The following is a 21,124-nucleotide window of genomic DNA, read 5'->3' on the forward strand; positions in this document are numbered from 1 at the left end:
AAAGTTATTTTTCTTTTTAAAACACCTGACTTGTTCATGTTCTTTGAACGTACACACATTTTCTTAATATGCACGAGAGTGCTTAGGGAACGAGAAACAGAAGAGAGAGGTCGCATATGAAATTATTTCTTTTGTTTGCTTTGTCGCGTCAAGAGCGCCATCCCCGAGGCCTGTAGCACCAAAAATGCTTTTATTCTTTAAATTGAACAATAACCCAAATTGATTTTTTAATCTGAGCGAGTTTTCATTGATTCGAATAGAAGTTTTATGAGCGTGAAATAAAATTAAACGAAATTGCATTTGCGAATTTTGATGCCAAAAAGATGAACCTGAGCAAGTTTGTTTCAGTAATACCCGCATTTAAAATGGGTTGAAACAAATTCTGGTGCAAATTAAGCAGTTTTTTCTTGGAAAAAGTCAATTGGCGTTGAAAGAAGCAAGAATAAACTCGCTTCAACTTGTTTTATTTGCAAATGGTGTAAAAGATGTCTCTTTTAATTCAATGAAGGATCGAGTAACGCAACTTGATTCGCGACACGTCTAGTCTTGAAACAATGATTCTAACAGCAAAACACATTAAATACTATTATGAAATAATGTTTACGATTTTTTTTTACCTAAAATATGTTTCACGACTAATTATAACAATCAAAATTTTTTGTGTAAATTGCATTTTACAAATTGATTTAATTAATTTTAAAATTGCTCCCAGAATTGAACAGATATCTAACCAAAGCAAACAAATTAATAACTAAATTGACACTACTTTATAAAAAGTTGCTTTAATATTAGCATTTTTGCCGTTAAAATTTAAAATCTCTTTTGATGTGAACTAAATGTGTGTCAAACTTTATAAATTTCTATTTCTGCTTTCACATAAAACAAAATTTATTTACTGAACTCTTCTGAAAATATGGGGCCACTAAGACTAAAAGAAAGAAAAAAAATATAATTTTTCAAACTGTCAAAAGGAATATTTGGGCAGGAAAATATCAGAGAAAACAAAAAACAAGCATTAATAAAGTGTGGCTTATTCAATTTCTATGTAGTTTTTATACAATTATCACAGAAAAGTGTGTAAGAAAACTATCTTCTATAAGTTAATATTTTGTACTAAAAGCTTGTGATCTGCACAACAAATTATTTGTTTTTAATGAAGTTAAATCTTTAAATTAGTTGATTAAAGACCACATTTTAAATTTAAGTTTAATTTAGATGTTGTAAATGTCACTATCTAAATTGTATATGACTATAATAAATAGTTAATGAGTTAAACTTTTTGTCATTTTGGATAAAAGATAACAAAACCGTTTGGTGAGTAACTGGATCAAATTTTTGTTTGTCAGAAACAAGCCACCTGTGAATTAAAAATTCGTTTGAAAATTTGCTTGATAAATTTATTGCATATTTTTGTATTCAAATTTCAATTATTTACGTTTTATTAATGAGGTCAAATTGAAAACCAGACAATTCATTATTTATACATTCGCAGTTTGTATTTAAATTAAATATATGGTACATTTTGTCATCCGTGCCTCGTGGAAACCATTGAAGTGTTATCGATCGCGAAAAAACCCTCTTGAATTTTTACATATTCACTTATAACATGGCTGCTCTTTGAAGAGCACGCCACTTTTGCAATTAAGATTCTCATCGTGTGTAGACAAGATCGCTATTCACATTCCAAAACGGAGAGACATTATTTCTTCAAATAAATCAAAGCTAAGACCAGAGTGCCGTCATATTGATACCAGTACAGAGAATTATGACACATTTAGCGATCTTTCTTCGCAATATATTGTACTTGCAATGCGGCTTTAGCAGAAATATTACATGTCACATGACACGAACAAATTTTTAAAAACGATTCAAAAAACGGTAAAACGTGATCGCATTGAATACAACAATAAAAAATTTATGGTCAAATTGAAAAGTGCTGCCAAAGCTTGATGATTATTATCAGTATAATACGCAAATCGTAGGCCTTTGATGTCGAATATAAGTACGCGTAAAACTAGAAATCGCAGTTTCATTTTGTGAACCAAATAATTCATCATTTGATGGGATTGAACAAATATAAATCATTTTTTGAAATAAACCATTTGACGTTTAAATTTATATTGTAGTAATAATCTGAATAGTGCTCCGATAATTTTATTGTATTCAGAAATATTGCATGATTGATTAGATTTGAGATATGCAATTTAAAATTTATGAAATTCTAAACCTACATGAGTGTTATTGAAATTCTTCTCATTTCAGTACCAAACAACTTAAAAATATACAAAAGCCGTCATCAACCATGCTATATAAAATTTATTACTTGTACGCTATTAATGAAAAAGTAATTAAAAAATTAAGCGTACCTACGAGTGTATGAGAGTCAGAAGCTTGTTGGAATTTTGCTACACCAGTGTGGTCTTTCTACTGCTACATTTAAATATATAATTACGTTTGATTCCGTTTTTTTATACTTACTTTTTTAGCTCTCCACATGATTCATGTAAAAAAAAGTAATTGCTGAATTAAAATCAATACAAAAGCGTTTCAGCATGCGAGTCAGCTAAAAAAGTAGAAAAAGGAATCGAGAAAGGCCTAAAGAAAAAGATAATTAACAAAGCTCAAGAGTGCAGCGAAACAGAAAAAGCACATTTCTATGGCACTTTATCCCGATAATGAAATTACCTACCTTTTTTGTACCTGCATGTTGTGTACAAAAGTAAACTTAGTTTTGTTCTATATTAATAAAATTAAGGGTAAAATTAAAAACTTTGCCCCTTTTTCCACAGGAATTCCATCTTGACGTAGACGTAATTATACTGTCACGGAAAGAGTGGTTTGCGGTTTTCTTTACAATAGCTAACAATTAATTAAAGCACTAAAATGCAAAACGGAGATAAATAAAACAAACATCGCTGCTGTTGTTGCAGCTTAATTTGTATGAAAGCCGCGGATATAAATTGAATTAATGTTTGTTAATTAATAGAAAAGGTGTGAGACAATGATTGACCTTTGGGAAAATTAATAGCATCTTTGTCGAGTGTTTCGTGCGCTCGACAGGATCGGAATTGGACATTTAAACCAATTTGCGAGTAAAATTATAACGTTATTGTTTTTGGCCGTGCGGCGAAACGCGATTAAACGAAGAACGAAAGTATTTAGCTGAAGCGAGGCCAATTAAAACGGGACACTTCACCTCACATTTGATGTCACGACAGAACCATTTGTTTTATTTGATACCCGGTGTTTTATTGTCCCGCAGTTGAAGGCTGGACCGGCATGGAATTATAAATTTGTGGGCCTTTGGGCCAATTAACTGAAGCATTAAAATTAAACTTCTCGAAAGTGACTTTGTTCGAATGTGGGTCAGAAATGATTTTGTGGCGAATGTTAATGGAATATGTCGAAAATTTCCGGTGATTCCGGAGGGACCGCCCGACATAACGCGATTTTGGTAGACAAACACTTCGAACGCCAACTGGAACAGGAAGAAAAATGACGTCGCGTCATAAACTTTTACGGATTTTTCCGGTGTCGTATTAAATGTTTTCTTTTCTTTATTTCGGCGACCCGACACATGCTTTTCTGTCAAGCACAGATGCAATACGCTTTTTGTAGTGGGGGCAGATTAAAACGTAAAAAGTATAAGGTAGAGGCAGATAATCTTGTTTCTGCAAAAGTGAGTTTAGCAAAGCGTTAATTTTAAAACGATGTGATTTTCTACCTTCATTCACAGAGTTCAGATGACGAAAAATCTTGCTTAGAAAAACTACAGCAAGTCGTACATGTAAACTACCTACCCTTGTAACTTAATATTTATTTGTTTAGCTTAAACTTGAGATTTATGGGGTTAGTTTTTGTTCAACCAGCGGAAAACGGGAAAGGACGTGGCGTTTAAAATACCGTTTAGGTTAATGCACAAGGAATTTGATTCAAATTTCAGGCTCTTCTATAACTCTCTCTAACTAGATTTAGCTTCATGCAAACATTAATTATAATTAATAATTATGTAACATAAAAGCTTTGATAAAACAGCACCATTAATAAATAAATAAAAGTAAAAATTATTTAATAAATCTTGCGTATCATTATATAAAATAATAACTTGCTTTAATAACAAAAGTTAAATCTAAAAATAGAGGATTACTAAAATTAAAAAGATGTAAAAATAACCAAATTGTTGCGCAGAGTAGGGCCAGAAAAATAAGAAGAAACGTACGAAAAACGGAGAAAGAGAACCGTAAGCAATTTTCTTATTTTTTATATTAATTTTAAATTGTTGTACATTTTGTGTAACGAGAAAAATATAAAAGCAGTAAAAAAATCCGGAAACTTTTATTCCAGTCAAGCTTTAATGGCAACTAACTAAACTAAATTGCCCTTGCACTGAATAAACAACCAATTACAATATATTGGATAACTTTTCTCTGTCTGTTAAAAGTGTATTTAACGAGCTCTTTAATCTAAATTTTTGGGTTCGTTTGAGATATTTATTCCACTATTAGCCGAGAGTGCTGGCAGAAAGGTGGCGAAGGGTCTTTTTTTACTGTTCCCGAATAAAGCTAATCCGTTGTAGTTTACTGTGGTTGCAGGGCCGTTCTATTTATTCGTTGAGTTGTTTAGAAGTAGACTAGGCTACAGTAGAGTGGTGACAAATTGTTACAAAAACGATTGTTATCAACGTCTAACTTCAGTTGAAGTAATTTCAAAGTTTTCTCTTTCTAATTCAATTATTTGTGTCACGTCGTGCTCGTCTGCCTTACACCTGCACTAATTAAAACAAATATGTCTGCTTTCCGTTTCTTCTGTTGTATTTCATTCTATCACTTCTCGTCGGCGTCGGTGTGATGAGGGTGAGCTTTGGGCAAGCTCGAACGCATCACTCGTAACGAAAGTCCAACACCTGTGACCACGTCAACAGCCCTTTTTTCTCGTCTTAAATTATTCGAGCCTATAAGAGAGTTTCCTCATTTTGAACCGCAGCATTAACCCGACTTTCCCTCGACACGCGGCTCTTAATGCCGACGCTTTATAGTTCAACTGTCGCCCAGAGACACCATTTTTCCTCGGACACAGAATCTTAAGTGGCTTGTCTTAACGAAACTCTTCCAACTAGGCCCGGGTTCGCTTAATTTAAGACCATAATAAACTACTAAATGTCTGACGATGTTGGCTTGGTTTTTCTAGAGATCCGATCCCGGTTTAAATCCCGAAAATTCCTTTTCTATTGAACATTAATCAGGATACTATTCTCAAGTGGAATGAGCCAAATTGCGTGACTTTTATTTGAAATTTGGATGAAATTTTCAGGCACGAAGTCGAGAACGTGATTGATGGTTTCACTTCAACTTCTTTGTTTGACACTTTTATGCAATTATAAGACTCGATAAGAATTTTTGACAACTATACCACTCGGAAAGATGACCAAATTTCCCATCTTTAAGTTGTATTCAAAATATTATCATACGTTTACTTCAATTTGATTAAAAATCGTGTAAATATTGCTCCAACAAAACTTAGGGGCAAATTACCTAGTATTAATAAAACAATCATTAAACAATTAATTAAACAACATGCGATTTTTTTTCTAGTCACACGCTTCCTTGTCGTCAGACTACCAGCCGCTATTACTTAACAAATAAGAAAGTTATAATAAAAATCCAATTTTGAAAACCCTGTATGAGTTTTCAGATATATCTCCTAGAATAAAGTTGAAATAAAATTCAATGTATGATCCAATACAGCTTTTCGAGATAGAGAATTTACAAAGTTAGATTTCTCCATATTATGTATTTTATTCGACTTTTAAAGTTTTCATTGAAAGCCGAATAATGATCAGTGATACAAGATTTATGGTAACATAGTTATTGCTCTCCCAGTGGTATTACATCAACGCCTATATTTAGTAGGTAATTGCGAATTTTAGATGTGTAATATTACGTTTTACCAGATTATGATTATTATTTGATAATTAGTTATTACAGATTATAGAAATCGACATTGTTATAAATTAATTCAATGTTGGTAAACCGGATGTCTCTTTTGATAACGGTTTGGGATTGAACGTTCTTTATAAACACAGTCAAACTCTTCTTTCTATTTCTGTAAGAAATCGCGTTTGGAGGCATTCTAGCGTTAAATTGATCTGTTGTCAGCAGAAAGGCGTCGGAGGATTTACCTGCGGGTTGGAGGGTCGTGCTTGGCGGTCGCAGGTCCTCCATCATACCGGCCGATAAATTTCCGATTTGTGTTCCACTTTCAACAATGGCTGTCGCAATAAAAAGTGCCATGCAAGACGATAAAATTCCCGGTCACTGCTCCCGAATTAGAGTTTATGGCCGACATCTCAAAAGTGATTTAAGTAAGTGGTGGCGGACTGATATCTCGGAGTTATTGAGTCCAAAAGACCGGACGAGGAGCGTCTTTGATGGCTACATGTTTCGTATCACACCGAAGGGATCTTGAATAAAATTCGGGACTCAAATCCCCCGAATTATGCAGGTTGCCTCTCCAAAGGATTGCTAGAAATTTAAAAAGTAATAAGACGACGCATCGAGGAAATGCCTGCAAATTTCGGACTGTTTCCGGCAAGATTGCGACTCGATAAATAAGTGAAACAGCAACGCACTGCTAAAGAACTTTGGCCGGTCCAACAAAGTTTCACGAGGACAGTATTATTGCACCTAAATTCAATTAGGAAAACTAGAAACGTGATGCTGGTATTGGCAAGACGCCATACATCGATTTTAGCTTATTCGAGTCTAGTATTGCTAGAAAAATGCAATTGAGGATGCTAGCGGCTATTACCATCTAATAATATCGAACAATCTGTAAGTTGAGTATAATATTTACTGTCTCCATCGATCCATTATCTCGATATTGTTCGCTATTGTGTTTTAATGGGTGCTATAATTAGCTCAATTTTCTAAAGGAGATATTTAATTAAAACCATTGCTAATAGCCTGGCTGTGCATATACGATCTAATTCCTCTCCAGGGCTTTTGTCACTTACACACTGTTCCGGTGTACATTCTCGTGATAAGCGTCGCTATAGCTAATTAACCATGTCCCATTCTCTGATGGCCACAGAATTGATAACACTCTTGTCCACCACCAAAGTCATCACACAAACTATTAGATTCAATTACCACAGGTTTCCTCTCTTTTAGCAAAATACAATATTTTTACACCTGTAGAAGTAAACGTCGACCTTATTTCTCGCCAATAGAATATATTAACATCTATGAAATAATAAATCGTATTTGCTGATGAACAAACAAATTTGAAAAACAAAACGATTATAAAAAAAAATAACTGTTCCAAGATAATAGGTTTTTACTCAAAATTAAAAACGTATAAACCACACAAGAGTGGATCCAGATATTAATTGTGGAGAGGGCATTCAAAGATTTTTAGAAGGGTAAAAAAAAATATGAATCAGAAAAGAAGTAACAAAACTGTACAGTGGCATCCACACTTAAGGACACTTAGTCCTCTCAGGCATGTTTTAAAATTGTTTTTAATCACTTGTAGTATTTTTTTCAACTGATGCACAAAATAAATGTAAAACGCACCTATATGTATATGTTTCTCAATATATTTATTTGTTAAAATTGGATTTGTAAAACTGTTTACGTTAAGACTTTATTTCATTCTGCATGAATTATTTTACAAAACTTTGCGTTGCTTTCTCTTTAAACAATGCAGGGTTTTGCAAACTAATTTCTCATATTTGAAAACAGTGTCAAAGTTTCAAATAATAATAACAGCGACCCCTTTTCTTTGACAATTTTTTGCACTGTAACAGACTAAGCTAATAATCTACTTGTCAAATTTTATTTACTTGCCACGTGTTGAAACAAAAAATGTGTTTGTTTACCCTTTGTCCACATCTGAATCGTTTTATATCAACCGCATACACACAGATGCAAATCGAGTTTGTAAAACTTTACTGGTTCCACACAATCCAATTTCTGAAACTGTAATGTCCAATTAACTTCACTTTGTATATACTAGTGCTTTGTTTAAAGTACGATAACTGTTAAATACAAATGAAACCAATGACAACGTTAATATGTGGAAAATTTCGGAAGCGTCAAACTTGAAACTTAATTAAAAAAAGGGTCACGCAACGAAATTTAATGGCGGCTTTTACCTTCTATAAAAAGAATATTTTCAATTAAAATTAAAAGCATTTTGTTTCATACAAGCTCTGATTGCTTCAGTAAAAGGTTTTTTTTCTGTTCTAGGATGGTGTATCTCTAGAAGGGGGCACGGTGACAGTGAGCGCTGATGGGAACACCACTACCAGCACCCTCTCCTTCACACCCACCGCCGCCGACCATGGCCTCATCCTCACCTGCAAGGCCTCCAACCAGCGGATCCCCTTCAGCGAGCAGCAGCGCACTTGGATGTTACGCGTCAACTACCCCCCGAAGGTAACCCTGACGCTGGGTCACGGCCTGGATACTAGCGTGATCAAAGAGGGATCCGACGTGTATTTCGAATGTCATCTAACGGCAAACCCTTGGGTAAGTTGGAGGGTCATTGTGTATCAAGGGTGTTTTTGGAAGAAGCTCGAGCCACACCCTTTGAATCAATTCGTGCAGTTGCGGTTGTGTAGATATTTAGCGTTCTGTTTTTGCTATTACAAGCTTGCTGTCCGGTCCACTGAGACGACATAAATATGTCGTGTCGTCCGTAAGTTCCGCCGTTTGCACTGGGACATAATAACAACTTCCTTACTCCATTCGAGCGCACACAACGGCATATTGTAGAAATATTAGATGAAAATATAGCACAGACCGCTATTCAGAAGAAAGTGTCTTTTACGACGTTATATGCGACGAATTTTGCTATTTTCGGTGAACTTAAATAAGTAAAGAGTTTTACGAGTATGTTGTAACTGGTTAATGCTCGCTCCCAATTCGTACAGAAATGATACTCTCATTCATTTAAATACGCATATAAAAAGTGTTTAAGTGCGTGGCAAAAATTTAAGGAATATTAAATTATTCCAAAACTTTTTCAAATTTTCAAAGTATTAAACAGAGTTTTCCAGAATTATTTACCATTTATGCATAATTAAAAGAAGTTGTTGTAAATGAGCTTTTACATAAACATTTCTTATATAACGCATTCGTGGTTAATTTATGCCTCATAATACTGAGCTGAGAGATCAGGACTCATATCGACGTAAATACTTAAGATTTGTTTTTGTCAAACTTGAAATGTGTTAAGTTTTTCAGAAGTTTGAATGAGTATCAACGGTAATTTATTTTTGTACTTATATGCATAGGTATAGCCTAATAGCTATTTATGTACTAAGGGCATTGTTGAATGTTTATGACCTCCAAAAGCGACATGTTTGCAAGGACGAGGGTTTCCGGCCCGAGACCCCTGGAAGTCGCCCACGGGCCATAGACATCAATAATTCCCAAAGTATATACAACCTTTTATATTTCCCTTGAAATAAAAAAAAATAAGTACGATATGTTAAAATAAATATATCCTGGTAAAGCATCCTGGCAACCTGTAACGCCCTAGGGCATTATTCTTTCATAATTGACCTCAAATGGAAGTCATTATGGGTCAATAATGAACAGGTGAGATATAGGTAAAAGTTATTATGAAAATATTTGTATTTATTTAAATGAGTGGTGGAATCATTTCGTCGGAATAAGGGAACAAAAGTTATCAAGAAACCGAGCGCAGACAACACTGCAATAAATTAATGCAAATTGGAGCTGAAACCGCCAGTGAAAAATGTCGGCATAATTCCCTTCCATCGGTCCAAAATCAACAAATACTTAAAATTTATTGGTCAATTTACATCAAATGACATACGAGTGGCATTATCCCTGTCATTGTTATCATTTGTAATTCTTATTGTAATTTTTTGATCTACATTTTGCAAACAATTGTTTGCTTTCTCCAGGGGGCATTTAATGCAGACGAACGAAGGAAATACAATATTGTTGTTGCTTATGACAGCTCTAAAATACAATACAAATGTGCAACAAAAGCGAGATTTAGACCCTGCGAAGCTGGGTAGAAGCTTAGAACACAAAGTAGCCTGGCTTCATAGCATTTGCTTTTATCATTAATTATTGTGTTTATGTGAGATGCACTCAAATGCTAGAAAAATAGTGTTTTCTGCAATTTAACTTTGTCACGTTTTAAAATTTTTAAAGTTAATTTGTTGTCGAAAACAAGATAACCTTCTAGCACATAGTGGGAATGTAAATTGTTAGAACTTAACGTATGTAGACAAGCTGAATGACGTACACATTTACCTGAAACAAATTGAAACCGAGTTGGATTCTCGCAAAGTTTGACAACTTTAATACGTGGATCTTGCTGTTAGTGATACAGGTGTTCGGCTTGATTTATTGCAATAGTTTGGTTTACAAACAAGAAAATTGGGTCGCGGAGATAAATAATGTATTATTTTATCCTGATGAAAAGTGGAATATGCAATGAAGCAGGAAACAGTAGAAAACAAAACGAAATCAAATACAAAACCGATAATTAGAAAAGCAATTAATTTTATTAAAGTATAAATGATAGCGCAAATAATTAATAAAATAAAAAAACACCGGAGTTTTTCGGCAGCCAATTATCAAGTATCGCTTTATCCGACTTAAAAAATCGTAGCATAGAGAAAGTTTTAAACTTGTGATTGGCAATTTGGAGTTTGTCGATGCCTGTATTCATTACTTCAATTTAGCAGCAGATATATTCAGGCCAATAATGCCAATAATTTTGTTTCTACCCCAGTTTTGTTGTACAATTATAGCGACAGAAACGGCCAATTTTATAAACGAACAGCCACATTAATGTCCGAAATCTGTTTCAAAATCGAATCAGAGCCATATGTGTAATCCTCTCGATCAAATAATGTGATCGTTCCCACCTTAATCACATCACTAATGGTTGCATAAGCTCACAAATCTCATTAGAGGTGTCCTCTCGTTTAAACTTCAAGAGAGCCGATGTGCAATTATGGCTATATCACTTCCACGTGGCATTCCAATGTTTGTGTGTTTGCTCGAATATCTCCCAAAGGACAGATGTGATTGAGACTTTTCATTAAGTCGAAAATAGATGAAACGCAACAGCGATATTCTGAGGTATTTTGAAATTTGTCACACTTGTCTTTCAATGAAACGGATTGAGTATTGATTTACCTTTGTTGCTGCTATCTGGAATTTGAGAGTGCTACAATGTCACCACCTCCAATACAACAATGGAAACGATAAGCCTAATTTCTTTGTAAAGATCAATAGATAATATTAAGTTTTATAGCCAACCCGAGATTTTATAGCCTGCAACGTGTTTACGGGTTAAAACGCTCAATAAAAGTAGTTACCTAAGGTTTTATTTAAAAAATTTAAAGCTTATTTTTATAAAAATATACTTGTAGTGTCGTCCTCAGGAAAAAAAAATAAGAAAACCTACCCTTTAATTAAAAATTATGGTTACTGTATTTTTATTTGTTTAAAGCACACATTAATTAATTTTATATTAATAACTACAATGAGGGTATCACATCAAATATCCGGAAACATTCCCACATTGCATAAACACACATTTCGAAAATTATGTTTATTGTACGAGTACTGCAGAATTTTGCTAATGAACATCTACACATTTAATTTAATGTTATATGATTCGATGTGGTGACTGAATATGTGGAGAAACAATGAATAACATACTACAACTCTACTCCTCCGAAAATCGATCTATAAGCTGGAATGGGGTTATATATCATAGCCATTTGAATACAGCCGCAATATTATTAGTGAATGAAAACGCTAAATCAACTAATCAAACCGAATCCTAATTTTGTATCTTGTCGGAGGGTTCGCGCCCCTTTTGATTGCCGGTCCATCACTCCTTGACTTGATACCTAAATACGTTTAATTACTCCTCCCCAAAATCAAACAGAAATAAATATTCAGACACAATTCCTTGCTCATATTACGCAAACAGCTCTTTAATTTCACTACTATGTAATGTTTAACTTTCTCCCCAATTTCTTGCCAGTCAGTTTAAAATCGTGATTAATTTTCAACTAACGAACCTTAAACGATCGACTTTAATTATGGCTTTGCGGCTCAATCCACCCGAAATTTATGTTTACATTTTGGGCGACATTTGCGTCATCTGCAAAAGAATCAGTGCTTCTGTTTCCCGAATCCTTGGAGGGTTATTAATTCTCTCGGAGAGCTGTCTCGGTTTCTTGTCTCAGTATCTTATTGACGGATGACAGGTTCCATAAGATCCAACCACCACAATTTTTCATAGTACAATATGGTTTCCTATGATCGAGAAATGTTGGAAGCTTTGAGACAGTTTTCTTTCATTTAATTTTTCTTTCAGACGTTGTTGACATTCAGCGGAGCTCTCGCATCCGCCACATGCAAATCATCGAACCCGCCTCGAACGTGGATGATTTTTACGATTCAGTCCTTACCTTCTTCTAATTTGCATGCTACATGCTTCCTCGGTTAATTACAAAGACCGAGCTTGAGCGATTGCTCTTAAAAGGCGAGAAATTCTACGAGAAGGAATTCTTGAAGCGATTTTCGTTATTGTTCAGATATATCACGTTGCCTCTATTCTCTATTAGAGCTATCGAGATAAAATTACACTTTATTGCTTTTCACTGCACGAAGAAAACAAATAGCAAAAAGAAAAACTTTATAATTACCTACGAGAGTTTAAGCTGTAACGATACAAGCTGGAATTAACTTTTTTTGAAATCAAAGACAAAATCAAAAACTTTATAATTTATTACACTTACTCGCATTTCTAGAATCTCTTAACTGCTTCATTTAATTTCTCTCTGCAGTTCCGGCAAATAAATAGAAAGACTGTCTGCTTTCTTATAAGCGACACTCCAATTTTCTATTTGATTTACGAAATATTAAAAATTATTTAAAAATGTGCCAACTTACTTACTTTGTCTCCTCTTATTGCTCCACGTTTACTTTTATTATTTCGCAACCCCAGTTTTTTCTTGAAGGACCCTTTATAAGGTCAAAAATTAACCAGTCTCCCCATATAAGCGTATCGTTTGGCGCAACACCATTAGTTGTGAGTGTTATCGTTGAAAAAAGATCCTAATTGAGTGGAGATACACCTGAAAACGCTATTCTAGAAGAGGTGAAAGTCTTAAATTGCTTTGGCTTTATAAAAATGCACTTTGTCGCAGGTATTTGTATAGGGCAAGGCTACAAAAAGCTCTTCGGCACTACGAATCAGCATAAAACCCACCCCCGGAACAGTCCTGAGCAGCATATAGAACGATGAAATCGCTACTATCCGACCAAATCTTCCTCTTGCGGTTCAATTCACCATGAATTTTTCTTTTGGATTAAACTATTGTTAAAATTCCAGTTGCGACATGTTACTTCTAGAGATGTTTTTGAAAACCATGTTAATGGAGATACATGCAGAATATTTATGTAATTAGCGATTAATAATTCATAGTGGTTTTGACCTGTTTCAAATGATCGCAATAAAACAATATTCTACCAATGTAAAATTGTAATAAATTTTACGATAACATTAAAATTAATGGCGTTGAAGCTACAATATTTTTCTGTAGCATAACTGATGATTTTAATTTACAACAAAAACAAAATTATGAAAGAACGGTCCTATTACATAAAGTTTCAATTTTTTTTTATATCACAAATGACATTAAACAAGATAAAAATTCTTGCAACTTTTTACTAATTTTTATGTTGGACTGTAAGCTATAAAAAATTGAATTTATTTTACCCAGTCAATATTTAAATGGATGATTCAAAATGTAAAAAGAGTGCGACCTCTTTCTGCGGAAAATTGTCACTTTAAAACCTTGAACGTGTTTAATAAAAGAAGTGGCGAAAAACGCGATTTGTTCAAATCTCTTCCAGTAACAAGATTGCTTCGAAGATACTATCTGCACCTTTAATCCAGAGAATTTTCCAATATGCCCTTAGTGGTTTACCGTTGTCACAGTAAGATCAGCCTTAAAATTATTTTGGGTCTCAAAAATTCCACTTACTTTAATCAGTGAAATCCACTGTTGGAAGTCAGAATAAGAAACATTGAATCTTTCCCCAGATGAATAATTAATAATCGAGCCTTTGGAAAGCAACCACGCTCGAGTAATTTCACTAACCCGAGCACATTAATTAATTACTGCAATGGACAAACAGCGACTTTCTGTATTCAGTTGTAATGGTTTTAACACGTTTTAGTACTACTTTTAATGGTCAATAATTTTATGCACCCCTCCCTTATTAAATCCAACATTTGCGTTTGTAAACAAATTCAATTACGTAAATCCGATTACGACTTGTAAAAATCGTAATTAGCTCATCTTAAAACTTTAATTAACGATTTAGGGCTTATCGTGGATAATCCGGTTCTAGTTTATGAAACTGTTTTCTTTTACAGCTACGTTTATTTGGTTCCACCCTAGTATCTTATAAATACAAGCATTATAATTACAGACATCAAAATAAATCCTTGTTAATTTTTAATTAAAGTTTAATTAGGAAATAATTGCACCCTTAGCCAACTTGTTATACCTGTTTAAAATTTACACAAAAGAGTACTAAGAATTCAACCAAAACAGTAAATTATCAAACTCCAAAATACTTCCGGAATTTTAATATAAAACTGAATTTGATTTTTACATTTGTTGCAAGATTGAAGGTTGTAAAGCAAAACCAAGTTTAATTTAAATCTTGCTGCTTCTGTTGACATAAACAAAACGCCAAAATTTATGTTTTATGATCATGTTGTATTGTGATTTTGGTGTTCAAAACCGCGGCGAATGAAATTACACTGATACACCATGTTTCCACTGATTTTGTTTATTTTACGCCAGTTTTTTTAGTTATCAGCTTTTAGCATTAAAACTTTTAACTGCAATTTACCCATTCAGTGTTTTAAACAAAATCCACTACAGTACAACATTAGACATTTGAGGCCACTATTTTTACATAAATCTTTCCAGCAAAATGTTCAGTTGCATTTTGCCAGCAGTTGTAGTTCTAAAACGGTCGCGTGAAATTCAGGAAAATATTTGCTTTGCACCGGAAAAATAAATATTACTATATCAACTAGTAGCCGCGATTTATTTCCATTTACGTTGTATGTTTGTGGAAACGGGAAAGGAATGAAAAGTCAATATTTCACGTACAGAATTTCCGGAAGTGACCCAAAGTTTCCATTAAACATTTTTTGCATTATACTGAAACCGTCAGACAGTCGTAACCGCTGGTTGTTTATAATGCATAAACGATCTCTTTGATGCTCCATTAACAGAACCGCTCGAATTACAGGTGAAAGGTAATAGCGGCGTATGCTGGTTTGGGGTGTACAAACAACGATTGACCAAAACAAGTTGCAAGCCCAATAAATTATATGCATTTATCTGAGGGGCAATTTAGGTTTTGATGCAGACGACAAAGTATGTCACTGTCAACGGCGGCGTCATTGCTATTGTCTACCCCAAGATAGCCAAAGTTAATTTGCATAAAATTAAAATAAACAGTTGCAGCGTTGCTGCTAATCTGTAATTTAATTGAATAATTGTTTGAATTTACTTAAATAGCGGTGTGAATTCAGGTTTAAATTGCGCAGCTAAAGCAGAGTTAAGAATGAAGATAAGCTAAATTGTTACCGAGTCACAAACAAAATACAACAATAAATTAAATAATAAATTTTTAATAAAATATTTTGTTCAATACACATAATAATTTGAGAATGGAATTCATGTTGATTAAAAATGGTGGATGCGCCGGGAAAACAATTATATTTATAAAATAAAACTGTATAATTTTTTTAAATGTCTTAAGTATATAAATATTTTTTAAAATGCATTTTAACTCTCTAATTGTAGACAATTGTACAATATGTACAACATACAATTAGGTACTGCTCTCTAATAATACAATACTCAAAGTCAAGTCTTAGTAGAAGCCAGAAGCCAAACAAAGCGACGTTTAAACTATTAATTAGTTTCAAATTTATGGTTGCTAAGTTTGCTTAAAGTTAAATTTATTTGGTCTTAACAAGATTATTTAACAAATAAGAAGTTGTTGCTGATATGGTTGCCTAAACAGACAGTTGGTCGCGACTCCCAGAATTCTTCAGAATGAATCAGACATCATGGTCGTTCGTTTAGTTTTTACCATGTCGTTTTCTTTTTAATGTGTTGTTAGTATTAAAATATGTGTAGGATTAAATAAGTGTTAGTGTTTTTTAATAAAAACCAATATACAGTCCACTGAAACAATTATATCAATAGAAGTTTAGGTGTTAACTACATAATTACTCTTTAAGATGAAATCCATTGATTGAGATGTTAGCTAAGTACGTAAAAACTAAGTAAACAAAATTGTTTGTTTTTTCACTGTTTTCTTTTATTTGTTTTTTTTTATCCAACATCATTTGCTACTAATGATAATAATTTTTCCCATCTCAGGTTTACACACAATTTAGTTCAAAGAAACATGAGTCTCTTGACAAACTACAGCACCCTTTACCGTAATTTATCAATTTCACCTTTTATGTAACGATATATTTTTCCGAGGGTTGTGATTTAGCGATTCTTGTTTCGTTTGAGGGTAATAAAAACGCAATCCGTTTCGTCACCTTTACAAAGTGTCAGAAAAAAGATGGTGAACCAAGAACATAAAAGGTGATAAAAAGTCCCTATTAACATGTGCTCTGAATCCGCACCTAAGGGAATTACGGCTTTCAGAAGAGGACACAAAGCCTCGTAAAACTTTTAAAGAAAATCTATATAAGCTGAAAAAAACAAGAAGACTATGATAAAAACGTCTTATTCAGCAAGGATGTAAAATTTTATTTGAAAAGCTCAAGTCAAAGAATCGGATAAGTTTGCTTGTGACGTATCCAATTAGAATAAATCTGTTTTAAATTTACCAACAAAAATTCCGTTGAAAAGTATCCCCCACCATCAGTCTTGGTCGGAATCCAATCCAATGAGAGCAAGCACCACAAATATAGATTAGCGCAACAAAAACAAGAGCGCATCAACATATTTCGTAAATTACCGGTGGGGCGGCATTTCCACCCCTATTGGCAACAAAACCCGCGCGTAATAATGATTCATTACAGAAATGCAGCAGACTGCAACGGCGCGGCTCCTAACCCCGAACAAATATCAATAGGTGCTTGATCCTGTCCTGCTCAAGCTCACGATAAAAGATAATTGCTTGTAGACTGAAAATTTCGTTAGTAAGCGTCTCCATACATATGTTAATTACAAAATTAATTTTCAAGTCACGAAGAAAATGAGTTTTAGGCGCGCTAAAACCGTATTTACCAACTCTCATATAACGATACGATGTCTCGGTAAACAAATAGTAATAATAATTGAAAGGGTTTTGCGAGTTGGGAAGTTGCACCGCATGTAACTCGCGGGTGATTTATTCCACCACCGTAAATAACGCGATAAAATTCACCTTAGATTCGGATTCGTGTACGATGGAAGATTAAATTGGAAAGTTGGAGGATTAAACTCAGATAAGATAAAGTCCAATGAAAATTGGCTCTCGTGCGTGTGGCTAACCGCCTCAAAGGAATCAATTTTAGACTGGAAGCCTCGTCTCTTCAAATCCCACGTTCTTCACTCTTGCATATTGTTACTATCTTATTGCATTACAAAGAAACTCTCCAATCCCCAATGCTAATATTGCAAATGGGACTACGATACAACTATTTATTTTATTTCCGCACAATACAGGAAGATCAACAACCGTGAGGAATATTTATGCATTTATTTCAGTTTTGTGGGTTTATTTAGCGAGAAAGTACCTGGCATCACTTAATTCACTTGAAAATGTCTCCATTTTCTTATTATTTTCTTGGTGCAGTAACAATAAGAAATTTAATAATGCAAAAATGTATCGTATTTCATTCGTTCACAACAAGGGAAAAATATTGCTGGATCATAAACATCGGCTTCGACGATATCGTTATTATTATAGTCGCGAGAAAATAGAAGCCGCAGTAAGTAATAAATTCGACCAATCGTAAATTTTTTGTTGAGACGACAAATACTCTTTCGATGCACTGACAATGAAATGTGCACTTTACACAACGCTTCTCTCAATTTGAAGACATGAAATCTAAAATAACAGATCGTTTAATTTAGGGCTTTTAAATTTACACATTTTCAAAATACATTTAACCTTTCAGTAAAACATAATTTGAAAATGAAGCTTCAAACACTATTAAATCCGTTAATTGAATATTTTGCGTTTTTTTTTTGTGGTTTTGTACATATTTTTTTCAAATAACGCACTTGATTAAGTTTTAATTAATTAACAATTGTTCAAAATAACTAAAAAACCTCGAAACTAAATAAAGAGCAGTAGTTCTATTTAGTTTCAATCAGCGAGTACGCTGTCATATTTTGATTTAGAAAGGCTTAAAATTACATTAATTGAATTTTACATTTTAAAATGTTGCATGATTTTTTGACATGTCATATAATATTGCCAAATGTTTGTCGTTAATATCCTTCCCTAAATTAATACCTAGATTGCATTATATTAGTCAGATTATAATAATTGAACTGAGTAATCAATAAAATTTATTTAATATGCGTGATTGAGAACAATACATCAAATTTGTAACTAACATTTTCTAAGCGCTAATTATAACGTTGTCACAACAATAATTCAAGTTATATTGACTTATTTTTTAAAAATAGATACACAGCATTTATAAACTATAAATCTGTGCTTGTAATTGTAATTGTACTCTGGGCTAATAAATTACAAACAATTAAACATAGCTTTTATGACTACACAAATGCATTTATATTTTGTAACATTATTAAATAAACAATAAAATTTGTTAAGAATTAATCAAAAAATAAAAACAGTTTTAAACCGTAAACCATATTACATTTTTGAATGTCAAAATAATGGAATATTAAGTGACTATATTAATGTTGTTATAAACTTGAATACTCTGATTAAGATATCAAGTAACTCATGAATTTGTAATAATCTGCCTAGATATCTGTTTAACTTGTATGAATAATTAAGCATATATCAAAATCATGTTTCTCTTCACTTTAATCCAAATTTAAATAAAATTTAATGGTATAAAACAGCATCTACTTAAATTTATTATTTATTTTACTACAACATATCAGGAAATTTTTCTATTGCATAACTTAGAAGTTCTTTTTATATCTACAATTTTTTTTTACATCTTTTACTTTGTTGATGTACTTGAAATGTCTGAAAATTTCCATAAATATATGTGAATCTATATATTTCCATATAAAACACTAAAAGTTATCTTTCAACCTCATATTTTTGTAACTGCTACAAAATGTTGAACTTCACAGTAAGAAATAAGAAATGCTGATTCACTGCTAATATTAGATAATGCATTCCCATGAAAATGATAAAAATGTACTCCATTTCAACTCCAATAAAAAGCTGGAATGATTCTAGATTGCAAAAGCAACATTGTCAAATGTGAAACTTGTTTCAGCTATGTTGACCGATTTCCACCCTAAAAGACAAAATTAAACGCATCTCAGCTCCGGTGTTACCCACCATTAAATTAATCTATGTCCACGTCAGTGAGCTTCACGCCAATAAAGTGACAAAACTGCCATTACCAAGTAAACAACACTGCATCATCCGTTATAAACAAAGATTATAGAAGTGTCTAATTTTCCAGCAATTTAAACCGTCCTTTATTTTTCCCGCCTTAATTAACTCCGGCTTTCCAGTCGCTTGGGCAATACCTCACGATCAAAGTTGGTAATTTTTGTTTGAGATGGTATATTTGTTGTAAGTGGTATAAATTAGCGTCGTCGGTAGCACAACCCTCGTCTCGTTTGCATATCTGACGAGCCGTATCTGAGATTTGTTTTAATTGAGTTTGAAAACTGATTGCAGGTGCATAGAGTCTGGTGGCTGAGAGACGGCAATCGTCTCCTGAGCAACGCCACTGCCGGAGTCATCGTCAGCAACCAAACGCTGGTTCTCCAGGTGAGTAGTCAATTCATTTGCATGAGAAAAGCGGCACATAGAGCGACAATTTAGACGGACTTTAGAAGAAAACGTGAGCAAGGCAAGTCTATTACATTCTGTAAGTGGCATAGTTGTTTGGCACTAAATTCGAGTCTGATTCCTCCAATAATAAATGAGAAGTGCTCGACTACAAATGTAACGACCTACATATACAGCAAGAAATGTCGCAAAACATTTTTTAATGTAAATCCACGTAGAGACGTTCAAAATGAAGATTTAAACTTCCATCGACGGAGGTGTAAAATACGGATAACGAAAAATATAAATAAGCCGTAAATACTTATTTCCGCTTGAAAAAATGATGTCTTCGACTTCAAAGAGCATAAAATATTGGCAAGTCTTTTAAAATGAAACAAATCACATTTAAAAAACTGAACACAATTAAAATATCTACAAAATGCAAATGTAATAAATACAGTGAAAATTTCAAACTAAATAAAACTACATAGTTTGGTTTTGAGCATCTAACTCAAGCAAATATGCATGCATCTGAGGATTTCAGTTAATGCCTGAGGTAGGTTATATTGATGTTTGCAGTAGAATCTGTCTAAATTAAATTGAACTTTGTAAATGTTGACTAAAATTTTGTTTATTTTGTACTCCATGTTAAGGAGTGCTTTTATCTACTAATTTCAGTAGATAAAGTAGTCTTTTATCATCTAGTGAAATAAAGTAATTTTTATCTACTGTTTTATATTCAGGAAATTCTGTTAGATGAGTACAAAATAAAACTAAATATTATACACGACGATAAAGACTGTTTATCTACTCGTGAAAAAAGTCCACTCGTGACTTCGTAACTCGTAAACTTAACATTTTCACTCGTAGATAAACAATTTCTTTATCGTCTTGTATAATAAATAACTAATAATACATTGTATCGATGTGCTAAAAAAACAATTTCATTTAAATTTATGACGGTAAAAATCTGTCTAAAATATACCTAGTACAATAGAAAAATAAACCAAATAAATTAATAATTTTATTTAATTCTTTCTACAATATTTGTTAGTTCAAATTACCTTTTA

The 21,124-nt window shown here is 33.2% G+C and overlaps 1 protein-coding gene across 1 annotated transcript in view; it reads left to right on the forward strand.

The window, feature by feature from the left end:
- LOC123010885 (nephrin-like) overlaps positions 1 to 21,124 on the forward strand; it is a 96,735-nt gene that overhangs the window by 60,791 nt on the left and 14,820 nt on the right. The window contains exons 5-6 of the mRNA XM_044408055.1: positions 8,250 to 8,531; positions 19,962 to 20,054. Coding sequence (XP_044263990.1) covers positions 8,250 to 8,531; positions 19,962 to 20,054 — 375 coding nt within the window. The remainder of the gene's footprint in view (positions 1 to 8,249; positions 8,532 to 19,961; positions 20,055 to 21,124) is intronic.

The sequence above is a fragment of the Tribolium madens genome, unplaced genomic scaffold (assembly GCF_015345945.1).
Source record: "Tribolium madens isolate multiple individuals breed KSU strain unplaced genomic scaffold, Tmad_KSU_1.1 Scaffold_91;HRSCAF=231;Tcas5.2_LG7, whole genome shotgun sequence".
Lineage (NCBI taxonomy): Eukaryota > Metazoa > Arthropoda > Insecta > Coleoptera > Tenebrionidae > Tribolium > Tribolium madens.